At 27.8% G+C, this 12,441-nt stretch overlaps 2 protein-coding genes across 2 annotated transcripts; both read left to right on the top strand.

The window, feature by feature from the left end:
• Positions 1–2,117: 2,117 nt before the first annotated feature.
• Positions 2,118–7,245, top strand: LOC127739570 (isoflavone 7-O-methyltransferase-like). Its single transcript, XM_021141295.2, has 3 exons — positions 2,118–2,710; positions 3,961–4,274; positions 6,782–7,245. Exons 1-3 carry the CDS (start codon positions 2,236–2,238, stop codon positions 7,088–7,090), a joined length of 1,098 nt encoding a protein of 365 aa, XP_020996954.1. The 5' UTR covers positions 2,118–2,235; the 3' UTR covers positions 7,091–7,245.
• A 1,462-nt stretch (positions 7,246–8,707) lies between these two features.
• Positions 8,708–11,717, top strand: LOC127739569 (isoflavone-7-O-methyltransferase 6-like). Its single transcript, XM_016106977.3, has 3 exons — positions 8,708–9,213; positions 10,399–10,712; positions 11,324–11,717. Exons 1-3 carry the CDS (start codon positions 8,742–8,744, stop codon positions 11,627–11,629), a joined length of 1,092 nt encoding a protein of 363 aa, XP_015962463.1. The 5' UTR covers positions 8,708–8,741; the 3' UTR covers positions 11,630–11,717.
• The last annotated feature ends 724 nt before the right edge of the window (positions 11,718–12,441 follow it).

Raw genomic sequence — 12,441 nt, 5'->3', positions numbered from 1 at the left:
TTTTATTCAAAATGATTATAATAAACTAAATATTGTTTGGATTACATTATTCAAAATCACTTTTAGATAAAAAATTATAGAAAATGACATAAATTTAAATAATTATTTTATGTTATCTTATAATTTTATTTTAAATATTTAAATAAATTTTAATAATTTTTTAGTACTTTTAATATTCTTTAGTACTCTAATAAGATTAATAGAATCATAATACAAAGTAAAAAAATATTCTATATAAAAAAAATAACAATAACAGTAAAAAAAACTCATGTAAACAAAAAAACAGAAATTTTATAAAAAAATAATAATATAAATAAGAGAGTATTAAAAAAAATATTATAAAAAAACAAACATAAATAATAAAGGACATAACTGGTACATAGGACATAATTTTTAATCCAACGTGAAAAGCTAAACGGAAAAGCTAGAATTTATAGCTTTTGATAAACGTAGGTTGAAAGATAGAAATCACTTCTGCGTTTAGAGGATAAAAATGTTGCCAAACACAAAGATGAAGCGTTCAAGAAGCTCAAAAGCGCTTCTCTCCTTTCCAACGCAAATCCAAACACACCCGAAGCTAGCTAGCATCAAGAGATTTTAGTTAGGTCGTCAAAATAGTTTAAATTCGTCAAACTAGCAAGTTTATTCATTTAAACAGACAAATTTTTATTTTTAAAATGTAGTGTATTTAAATTTTAGATTTAATGGGTTCATTCGGATTAATCCAAAATATAACTAGTTAAACTAATCAGTTCATTTAACAAAAAAATAAAATAAAATAAACTAGCTTACAAAATAAACAGTCGACTCATTTAATTTTTTTTTATTTTCTAAAATAATTTTTTTCAATATTTTTTTTATTCAATCCAAAAATCTGACCTGGCTCACTAACAAATTTTGTTTAAAATTCTTGGTAAGAAAATGATATTTTTTGTTAAAAAAAATAGCTTAAATCTTTTATCTAATTTTTTAGAAAATAAACTAATCAATCCATTTAATCCATTAGATAAGGCACAAATGGTTTGGACTTAAAAAAATTAAAACTCAAATAATAAAAAATAAACAGACTAACTCGTATAATTCACAATTTTAAAAAAACCAAAAACCTAATTGATGAAGTTGGACCGTTTGACCACTCTAATTCTATTGGCTTGGTTTTTCGGTAAATGTGTGTTTTTGCCTTGTATGCTTGTGTTTATAGTTTAATTTCAACTAGTTTCTGCCTTATATATTGTTAAGGACGACATAATTATATTAATAAAAAAAGATATATTAAAGAATATTAAAGGCCAATGCAAGCTTTTTGTGTGGCGAGCTATTCATGAAGGTATCCCTGTGAACCATCGGTTTCGGAGTAGATTTCCCAATTTCTCTGCCAATTGCCCTAGATGCAGAATAGAACCAGAATCAATTGTTCATAGCTTAATAAATTGTTGGGTGAAGAACGCGGTTACAGAGTTCTTTGAAGCTCACCCATAATATTTCTTATTCACGTTCCTTTTCTTATCCCTTTCTTTCTATGTTACTTTATTTTCTAATCTCTATGTGTTACTGATGTAATAAGGTTGGTACTTACCACTTCTTTTATTAGTTGTCCAAATTAGACCTATTATTTCTGATAGGTAACTTATACCTGGACCACCCATAAACCTTGAAACAAAAATAATAAGGTTGGGCCCACATATTTGAAAGTAAAAAACGTGTTCAACAAAATCTAATCTCTTAAAATGGAACACGATAATCAATCTACAACCTCAGACTTATCTGCAATAAATGAGTGAAGCAGCATCTATAAAATTGAGTATATATCCTCGGCTAAAGATCAGGTTTTAGTTTCAGTTTTATATTCGCTTGATATACTTACTAAAGTTTTTTATTGACTTAAGCATCAGAATATCTTTTACAGGTATTCTTACTGTAGTGTTTAGTCCTAGCCGACGTATAGCTCTCCCTCTCTGACGACTCCCTACTCAGAATCGCTATAGCTCGGCCGCCCCAGTGCACGGATGAATCAATTTTCCTTTGGAGATCAATAAAATTTTTTTATCTTTGAAGATATAAATATTTTTAATAATTTTTTTTTTCGTTTTATACTTAAATTTTTTTTAGGGTTCAAGATTAAATTCTAAACTTTTCAATCATAAAACCTTTGATATCATCATAACATAATCCTTTCTTTTTAAGTTTTGATTAAGCATATTCGAGTTCATCATTATAACTATCATCATCATCATCATGGCATCATTTTCATTATTCATTAGTGGCCGTGAAGCAGATGAGATCTTTGAAGGTCAAGTTCACTTGTATAAACACCTTTTTGCCTTCTTTGACTCTCTTTGCCTTAAGTGGTGTGTTGACCAAAGCATACCAAACATAATCCACAGCCATGGTCAACCTATGACTCTTCATGAGTTGGTGTCAACTTTGAAAGTTCCACTGGCTAAGGTAAGTGGTGTGCACCGTTTAATGCGTTATCTTGCACACAATAGATTCTTTGACATAGTAAGAATTAGCCAAGAAGATGAAGAAGAAAAGGAAGCATATGCTCTTACTTGTGTCTCAAAGCTCCTTGTTAGAGGTAGTGATTATTGTTTAGCTCCAATGGTTGACCTTATGCTTGACCCTACTTTCTCAAGTTCATACCAACAACTTGGGAAGTGGATTCATGATGAGGGAAATCAAACACCATTTGCCGTCGCCATGGGAACAGGTATTACAATATTTCTTTCCTTTTTTTAATAAATGTCTATTTTTAAGTCCCATTTGGTCTTAATAAATAATATTAAGATAATAAGATTAAAAAAACGATAATAATCTGCGAACTAATTGAACCGGTCTAATTTTTTAGTAATTAATTAATTTAAAATAATAAAACATTTCATAAATATATTATTTTATTATATAACACATAATTTTATAAAAATTAAGTATATAGCCAAAGAGATAAGAATTAAACTTATAATTTTTTTATTTAATGACTTGTAATAAATGAGTAACTACTAAATTAGTTAATTAGTTCAGTAAATTAAAATATTAATTTTTTATTTTTTATTTTATTAATATGTATGAAATTTAGAATTATTAAATTTTATATTTATTTTAAAAAATTTTGATATTTTTGCGAGTAAAATAAGATAAAATAGAGTTTAAAATTTTAAAGGACATGTATAATTAGGATTGAGAGATTCTCAACCCGCAAATAAGATTAGGATAGAATCCAAACTCTACCTTACCTATTGTTAATCCTATTTTTAGGTTTGTTAACACCACTCTGCAAAAATAGAGTCTTTGTTTTGGAGCTACCTATAAAAAGAGAGAGACAATCGTTCCTTTTAATTTTAATTTTTTACATATAAATTATATGTAAATTTTAATTTAGTCTCCTTTAAAATTTTATTTTAATCTTATTTTATTATTTAAATATTTTTTACTCTGCTAATATTTTATTTAACTCCACTCCTATTTGCTTTCATATAGCTGGATATCTCTCTTCTTGTAAATAAATGTGGTTGTATTGGAATGAAAAAAAAAAAGCATTGTAGAGAATCTATTGCTTCCTCTCCTCATTCACTCGTCAAATCTATGTTTTCATAATATACATTCAATATATAAAATATATAATATAATAAAAAAAACTCAAAAGATCAGACAATAAAAAATTAATCTAAAACAATCTAAAAATATCTTATTTTGAATACTTCTCAAACATTAATTATTTTATTTTATATTTTTTAATTATTACTAAAATAATTGAGTAATATTATATATAATAAATATATAATTACATATATTACATGAATAAAGTTATGAATGTTAAATTAATGATATAATTTTAACTTATTGTCTCAAATTTATTTACTTTTTCAATAATTACGGTAAAGCCACAAAGGGCAAATGTGATTTGAAAGTTGAGTTGAAATATTCACATTGTTGTTTCTTCTATTCTGTATTTCCAAACAGATATTTGGGACTTTCTTAGCAAAAATCCCAAACAGATGAAATACTTCAATGATGCAACTGCTAGTGACTCTCAAATCATAAACTTGGCATTGAGAGATCATGGTGTTATCTTTGAAGGGTTGGAATCAATTGTAGATGTTGCTGGAGGAACTGGAATGGTAGCCAAGTATATCTCTGAGACTTTTCCACATTTGAAATGCATAGTTTTTGATCTTCCACAGGTTGTGAAAAATCTTGAAGGAACCAACAATTTGAGTTTTGTTGGTGGGAACATGTTCCAATCTATTCCTAAGGCTGATGCAGTTCTACTTAAGGTATATATATTTCATGGTGGAAACTCAAGTCCAGTCGACTTTATGTGAAATTGATATCTGAGAGTTATTGGATAAAACTTTAGTCAAATCAGTCAAATTATCTAATCGCTTTAAACTATCAACTTCACATGAAATCGACTGCACCTGAGTTTCCACCGTATTTCATCAAATATAAGAATAAATGGTGATAAAGATTATTATTATTATTTTTAAAAAAGTTGTATATGATTTTTTTTAATTGTTTTGTTTTTGTTTTCAGTGGATTTTATGTAACACCCTACCACACTAAGCTTTACGCTTAAGTCGTAAAACGAAGGTGGTGAGGTATTACGACCTCTAAAATAAAATGAGTACATATAATAGCAGAAGAATTATAGTATGCTAGGAGCCCTGAAGAAAAGGGGGAAATAAAAATCGCACAATAAAGGCGCTACGCTCAAGGAACGAGTTAGCTTACGTGCTAAACAAAACCATAACTATTTAACACAAGATAACAGAAGTGGGAATAGAGTGCCAAAGATACATAATATCAAGCTCCTAGCTCAGCCTGCGAAGTCAAGACTGGCCGGAGAATATTTACACATATATACATATATATCCAAAACCCACAAGTACATATATACAATCCTGCCTCTCCATAAACCTCTAAGAGGATCAAAAAGAATAAGTCATGCGGAGAGAAAGCTAAGTACATATATATACATCATAGCATAACAAAATATCCCAGTAACCACTCCGCCTCAAGAGTCCAGACGCCTAACGAGATGCCTCTCGACCTGCATCTGAAAAACAACAACATAGTATGGAATGAGAACCGGAGGTTCTCAGTATGGTAAAGGTGCCCGCATAGTTAATATAAAAGGTCTCGGGAAAGCCAGAGAGAAGCATTTACAGCAAGTAGAACAAGTAGCGGATAAGCAGAATTAAACAGTTAAGCAAACCAAAACAATGCACACTCAAGCAAACAAACAAATGCATATGATGTATGCCTGTCCTATGGCTGATGAGTCTCATCTGTCGGTTATACAGCCAACCCGACAAGTCCTGGTAGTTAACCATTGGACAGTCCCTCTGTGCGCGCATCCCCAAGCTCGATAATGTTCCATGGAGTTAAACTCCAAGCTCAAATATAATATTTCATGGAGTCATACTCCAAGCTCAATAATATAGTATTCCATGGAGACGAACTCCAAGCTCAAATATAATATTCAATATATATGCATGCCCATGGGGGAATCCGGGGAGTTAAAGTGCCCGGTCACATCTTGCGACAGAGGGTCAACAAATAGTCTCAAATACACAAGCCATCTAATAATCTCTTTCCATTTAAAAATAACACTTCAAATCCAAACTTCAATTCTTATAGAAATTTTGGCAATATCTCTTCTAAGACTCAAATTTCTGCCACTCTTCAAGGGTCCCAACTATTAAACCAAAAACCTCTCAATCTTTCAAATCATTTCCAGCAACAAATTGTTTCAAAATCAAACAAATACTAATATTAAATCTTTTTCCAAAATCAACCAACTTCAACAGCAAATTATTAACAACAGCTGAACCACACATTCTATTCCATATACACAATCCATCAATTATACATTCAGTCCATTCCTATCTTAAGGTCTTCTAGCCTGAGTTTTCACGTGACATTAAATGTTAACTACGAGAAACCAAAACCATACCTTCGTACGGAATCAAAATATTCAAAGCTCTGGAGAAGCTTTCTAACCGAGCTATCGAAGAAGAAAGTGTCCAGAATCGTCTATGCCTCCTAAAACTCTCGTTGGCCAAACCCCAAAAGAAAGAGGAGCTACGTCATTGTCAACTTCCACTAATCAAAAATGGTGCCAACGTGTAGAGGAGGAGGTTACGAATACTCTTACCGGATTATATTTTTGACTGGAATTACAAATCACAAGAAATCGGGCTCAAAAGAGTTGAGGTTCCAAGGTTTTCGTTCTTCTCACTCACGGCTTACTCTCTCTTTTCTTTTTAGTTCAATTGGTGATTAACGAAGGGAAAAGGAAGATAAGTATGGATTGATAATATTAACTGAAGCTTTGTGGTTATCAAAGCTTCATTAGGTGTCATTTATATACATATACATGCATGCATGCCACGTTTCAGTTTCAATTTCATATATATATGTAAATGTATATATAAGTTATGCTTTAGTTTTCTTTCTTTTTAGTTCCTTTAAGGCTTCGGCCAAAAGGAAAATAAATAATATAATATAATAATGATAATATTAGCGTGAAATTAAGTGATTATATAATAATAATAATAGTAATAATAATAATAATAATAATGAAAATTCTTATATATATATATATATATTTTTGAGATATCTTATTATAATAATAAAAATAACTTAAAACTTTTAAAAAAAATTTAGATTTAAAGTATTATAAAATTTATTTAATTATTGTAAAAAAAATAATTTTCTTTAAATACAATAATAAATTATGAATAATTAATTATTTAATTTTTTCAAAAATTCGGGATGTTATATTTTACATGATTGGGATGATGATAATTGCATAAAGATATTGAAAAAATGCAAAGATGCTGTTTCTTCAAGTAATAATAAAAGAGGGAAAATAATTATCATAGATATTGTGATAGATGATGAAAAACAAGATCAGCCTGAAATAACCCTAGCAAAGCTTCAATTGGATTTAGCAGTGATAGCAAATAATGGAAAAGAAAGAACCACAGAAGAATGGAAGAAACTCTTCATGGAAGCAGAGTGTCATCAAGACTACAAAATTTCACCTTTAACCGGACATATGTCTCTTATTGAGATATATATTTAAACAATAATGGTTAAATGAAATAAATAAAGTTGTAATGTCTTGATGAATAGTTTTTTATAATAATATGTATATCTACTAAATAATGGTGAAAGGCAATGCAACGTGTGTCTTGAATGATTTTAGGTTCTATGTATTAAATAAAGCCAAAGTGTATGTTATGCAACAATTTCATTTGAATTTTACTGTGTGATACTTGCTTCATCTCCCTTCCGAGTTTAATTTGTAGTTTTTGAGGAAGTGTTATATTTTTTAATTTTGATTATTTATTATTAATGAGATTTTGAGTATTATTGTTAATAAATTAGAGGGTCCGATTTAGTATGACAAAAATTTTAAAAATCCATCAATTTGAGTTTTTAAAATTTTTTTATTTTTTAAATTATAAAATTTATCCTCCAATTTACCCATCAATACCTAAAATTCAATTTGTTCATTAATCAAATTTGAGCACAAATAAGAGACTAAGTTTTCTCTCTCTCACAATATTTACCTTCGGATTTGTGTATTATTGTTTAAAAAAAATTAACTCCATATTAATGCGATACATCTCAATAACTCATAATAACGCATAACACGTAATGGAAATCCATTAAAAAAAAGTCGAAGTGTTAGCCCATATTCTAATAATAATCTTTATTGGAATAGAAATTCTATAATATATTATGAAATCATCATCACTCCTTATAAAAAATTTAAGTTGATAAAATATGACCTAAATAGATATATCTAATAATATAATAATTATTGTTTATGGGTTAGTCTTGTGATGTAAACTATTTCTATAAAAAGACTTGGCTCACAAAAAAATATTTCATGCGAAGACTACGAATATTTTAATCCTTACTTCTCTACAAGTTGATATATACATTATTAATTTATTATTGACTAAGATTGATATGTACATCATGAACCATTGAACCTTGACATAATTATTGTTTACGACAAATTGGTTTTCTAGTAAACTCTATTTGATTTGTTACTCTGTAATTTAAAATACCAGTTGATATAAATTTTAAAAAAAATATTGGGTAAAAGTATGTTATTAATTACACTGTTAGACTAAAAATATTTAACTGTTAATTAAAAGTATTAACCAATATAAAATAAAAAAATTATATTATGTGTATACTAAAATCAGCTATCAATATAAAATACATATTAGAATATAAATATACGTTGAAAATAAATTAAATTATACATATATTTATACGCAATACATTGGTAAATGATTTTAATGGCTGATTTTAGTGTACAAATAATATTTTTGAAAATAAAATTACTAACTCTTGAAATTTTTTTTACATATATAATTTTCAATTTTTAAATGTGTATATTTTTCGTTAGTTACGTTAATTATAGATTTATTTTTAAATGACCGTTCTAATTAATTACTGATCAAAATTAACAACTAACTTAAGAAATTATTATTATTATTATTTAGCATTCTCTATTTCTCTAAGGTTCTATTTTTGTCTTTTTGTGAAAAGTCGATATTTGGTGGGAGAGGAAAATTTGATTAAGAATATTCGAGCTTATTAAAATTAGCAAAACCTTCTTGCAAAACTCTCTATATATAAATCCATGCAAATGCTAATTAGACATCACAAAAAACAAAGTATCATCACATACAAAGCTTCCTTTGCAATTAATCATGGCTTCAAATTCATTATCCACTAATGGCCGTGAAGTAAATAAGATCTTTGAAGGTCAAGTTCATTTGTACAAACACCTTTTTGCCTTCTTTGACTCTCTTTGCCTTAAGTGGTGCGTTGACCAAAGCGTACCAAACATAATTCACAACCATGGTCAACCTATGACTCTTCATGAGTTGGTTTCCAAGTTACAAGTTCCAACGGCTAAGATTAGTGGTGTGCATCGCTTAATGCGTTATCTTGCACACATTGGATTCTTTGATGTAGTTAGAATCCAAGAAAATCAAGAAGAAAAGGAAGCATATGCTCTCACCAATTCATCGGAGCTTCTTGTTCGAGGCACCAACCATTGTTTATCTTCTGTGGTTGACTTTGTTCTTGACCCCTCTATTTTAACCTCGTACCACCACTTGGGGAAGTGGATTCATGATGACGGAGATCAAGCACCATTTGCCTTGGCCTTAGGAACAGGTATGACATAATGTCACATATAGTTTATGGTTGATATCATCAATATAGGATTCATATGGATAAGTACTTTGATCCCTTACGTAGTACCGTTTGTTTTAAAGTACTGAGACAAAGATTAAAAGACTGAAACTATTATATTTGTTGGTTCGAAAATTGGTATTAAAATTTATGTCTTTGTCTTTAAAATTTCAATATTTCAGTACTTCCAAAATATAAAGACATAGAGGATTAAAATTTTTAGAGATGGAGACTGAAACTTTAATAACATTTTATATCTAAAATAATCTTATTTCAATTAATTAATTCTAATTTTACTTTTGTGCAAATTAAATTAGAATTTCATTTTTGTTTTAATTTCTGTCTCTCATTTTACACCAAACAGAATACTGAGATTTATTTCAATCTCTGTCTCTTAATCTTTGCCTCTCAGTCTCAATCTTTCTATTTCTATCTCTCCACCAAACACTACCTTAATTACTAGCCATCAAAACGAGTTGTGACAACTGAATATTTTTTTTGAGTATATAAAGTCTTTTTTTATATATAAATTTTTTTGTTAACTATTTTTTTAGACTTTAAATAATTTATTATAAACATATATGAATATATGTTTGAAATTTTTTATTTGTATGAATATCAAGTAAAAAATTATTGCAAAAATTATGAAGTGATTTGAAAAAATAGAATTTAAATGAGTCGACTTGTCTAACTCATTAACTCAGAAAAATCGAGTCGAATTGACATTTTCTTGATTCATTTAAAATATAAGTCAATTCGAATTTATCCGCTCACTGGTTCAGTTGACATCATTATACGAAAAAAATATATAATTTTGAAAAAAAAAGTGACTGAAGTCTGCTTAAGAAAAAGTTATCTTCTTAGTAAAAGTTGTTTGAGTCAATTTAAATTTACAAATCCACTCTGATAATTCTTTTAATTCATCAAGAGTGGTAGAGTGGAGGGAAATTAATTTTTATTATTATTAGATAAATTATTTATAAAATTTTCATTATATTATAAGAGAATATATATCATCATCATGCAAGTCACACTTAAAAATGATCATTTGATAAATTCCTTAAAATTGCAATATAACGTTTTCAAGATCTTGTCATTTATATATTTGGTTTATTTTGATCTTTTCATTGTTCCAATAATTTACCATATTCTATATATTCCAAACAGGAATTTGGGACTTTCTTAGCAAAAGTCCTACACATATGACATCCTTCAATGATGCAACTGCTAGTGACTCTCAAATCATAAACTTGGCATTGAAAGATCATGGTGTTATCTTTGAAGGGTTGGAATCAATTGTAGATGTTGCTGGAGGAACTGGAATGGTAGCCAAGCATATCTCTCACACATTTCCACATTTGAAATGCATAGTTTTTGACCTTCCACAGGTTGTAGAAAATCTTAAGGGAACCAATAATTTGAGTTATGTTGGTGGGGATATGTTTCAATCTATCCCTAAGGCTGAAGCAGTTTTACTTAAGGTATATACCTATTCATATATGTGCGCATTTATAATATAACTAAGATTTAGTCAAGATATAAATTTGGCCACTAATTTTTAATTTAGCGACTGATTTAGTGACTAACTAGAATAATTTTAGTGGCGGTCGCTAAATTAAAAATTAGCAGCCGTTTTAGCAACTAACTTTTTTTTGTATATAAAAAAATTAATCGATCATTAAATTGGTCGCTATTAGTAACTAATTTTATTAGTCTCTAAAATCGGTAGTTATTCCATTAATTTCTTGTAGTAGTATTTGAAGTAAATTGTTTATCTAATTCAAATTTTGTTTATTTTAAATGATATTGGACTTCTATATAAGCCATCCTGTAGAAGAAGCTAGAGTTATATTTAAAAATATTTTTGGTGTTAATTATATTCATAAAATACAATGACTCTGATATTATTTAAATCCCAAGAGGGATTAATAATATTTAAAAAAAAAGAAAATAGAAATAGAAGAAAGTCAAATTGATTTTCACAAAATCTCAAGATAGATCAATAATAAAATTTGCATTGTTTGCAAGTAATTTATGGGTATTACTATATATATATATTCTTTTAATCTTTTCTCCATTCTATTATTTTCAGTGGATTTTACATGATTGGGGTGACAATGATTGCTTGAAGATATTGAACAAGTGCAAAGATGCAATTTCAAATAATAAGAAAAGAGGAAAAATAATTATCATAGATATTGTTATAGACGATGGAAAGCAAGATCACCCTGATATTACTCAAGCAAAACTTCAGATGGATTTAACTGTCACAACATATTATAATGGAAAAGAGAGAACTACACAAGAATGGAAGAAACTTTTTATAGAGGCAAATTGTCAACATTACAAAATTTCACCTTTAACAGGATATATGTCTCTTATTGAGGTTTATCCCTGAACATGTAATCTTATGATCCATCTTTATTATAATAGTGTAATTTTCATCTCATGCACCAAATAATATTTTTCTCTAATTTCCTTAGTTATTTTGTATGTAGCGGCGGTTGCAATAATATAACCTGCGTTTGGTTATGAGAATAGGATAAGGATAAGACAAAACATTAAAAATAAAATATAAAAAATAAAAATAAAAATTAGTATTTTTGTATTTTATTTGATGATAATAAACAAAAATAAAGTATAAATGTTTAATTTATTTTTATTTTTTCATTCAAAAAAATTGAAGAAAAAATATAACAATAAAAAAATAAATTATAAAAAATTAATAAAAAATAAAAAAATAAAATAAGAAGTATTTTTTGTTAGTATTTTTATATTTTTTCTGTCAAGATTGATACAAAATACACTAATTTAATATTTTTAAACATAATTTCTTTTGTATCTCATTTATTAAACACGATTTTGTATTTCAATGTTCCTATTTCAGTGTTCGTGTGCTATAAACAAAGACAGCTATATATTGGAATGGAAAATATTTAATTAATGATGAATTGTTTCATAGATCTTTTATTTCTTTAATATATTGAATGTTTAATATTTTTTTAAAATTTATTTATTTATTTTTCAATTAACATGTTCACAATACTGAAATATAATGCAAGGCCCATTATTGTCGGTTGCACAAAGTTTGCAAATGGATCAGACCAGTTTTGTTAGGAAGCAACATTCAGTTCAGGACCACTGGGCTAATGTCCTTTCCATTTGTTTTTTACTCATTTCCAATTTTGTTACCATAAAATACATATTTAA

Source organism: Arachis duranensis, chromosome 4, assembly GCF_000817695.3.
Source record: "Arachis duranensis cultivar V14167 chromosome 4, aradu.V14167.gnm2.J7QH, whole genome shotgun sequence".
Taxonomy (NCBI): Eukaryota; Viridiplantae; Streptophyta; class Magnoliopsida; order Fabales; family Fabaceae; genus Arachis; species Arachis duranensis.
This window is presented reverse-complemented; position numbering and strand designations above follow the sequence as displayed.

Coding starts and splice junctions, on each gene's coding strand:
- LOC127739569 (XM_016106977.3), top strand. CDS start 8,742: ATGGCTTCAAATTCATTATCCACTAATGGCCGTGAAGTAAATAAGATC. Junction 9,214..10,398: donor TGCCTTGGCCTTAGGAACAG/GTATGACATAAT, acceptor TATTCCAAACAG/GAATTTGGGACTTTCTTAGC. Junction 10,713..11,323: donor CTGAAGCAGTTTTACTTAAG/GTATATACCTAT, acceptor TATTATTTTCAG/TGGATTTTACATGATTGGGG.
- LOC127739570 (XM_021141295.2), top strand. CDS start 2,236: ATGGCATCATTTTCATTATTCATTAGTGGCCGTGAAGCAGATGAGATC. Junction 2,711..3,960: donor TGCCGTCGCCATGGGAACAG/GTATTACAATAT, acceptor ATTTCCAAACAG/ATATTTGGGACTTTCTTAGC. Junction 4,275..6,781: donor CTGATGCAGTTCTACTTAAG/GTATATATATTT, acceptor AATTCGGGATGT/TATATTTTACATGATTGGGA.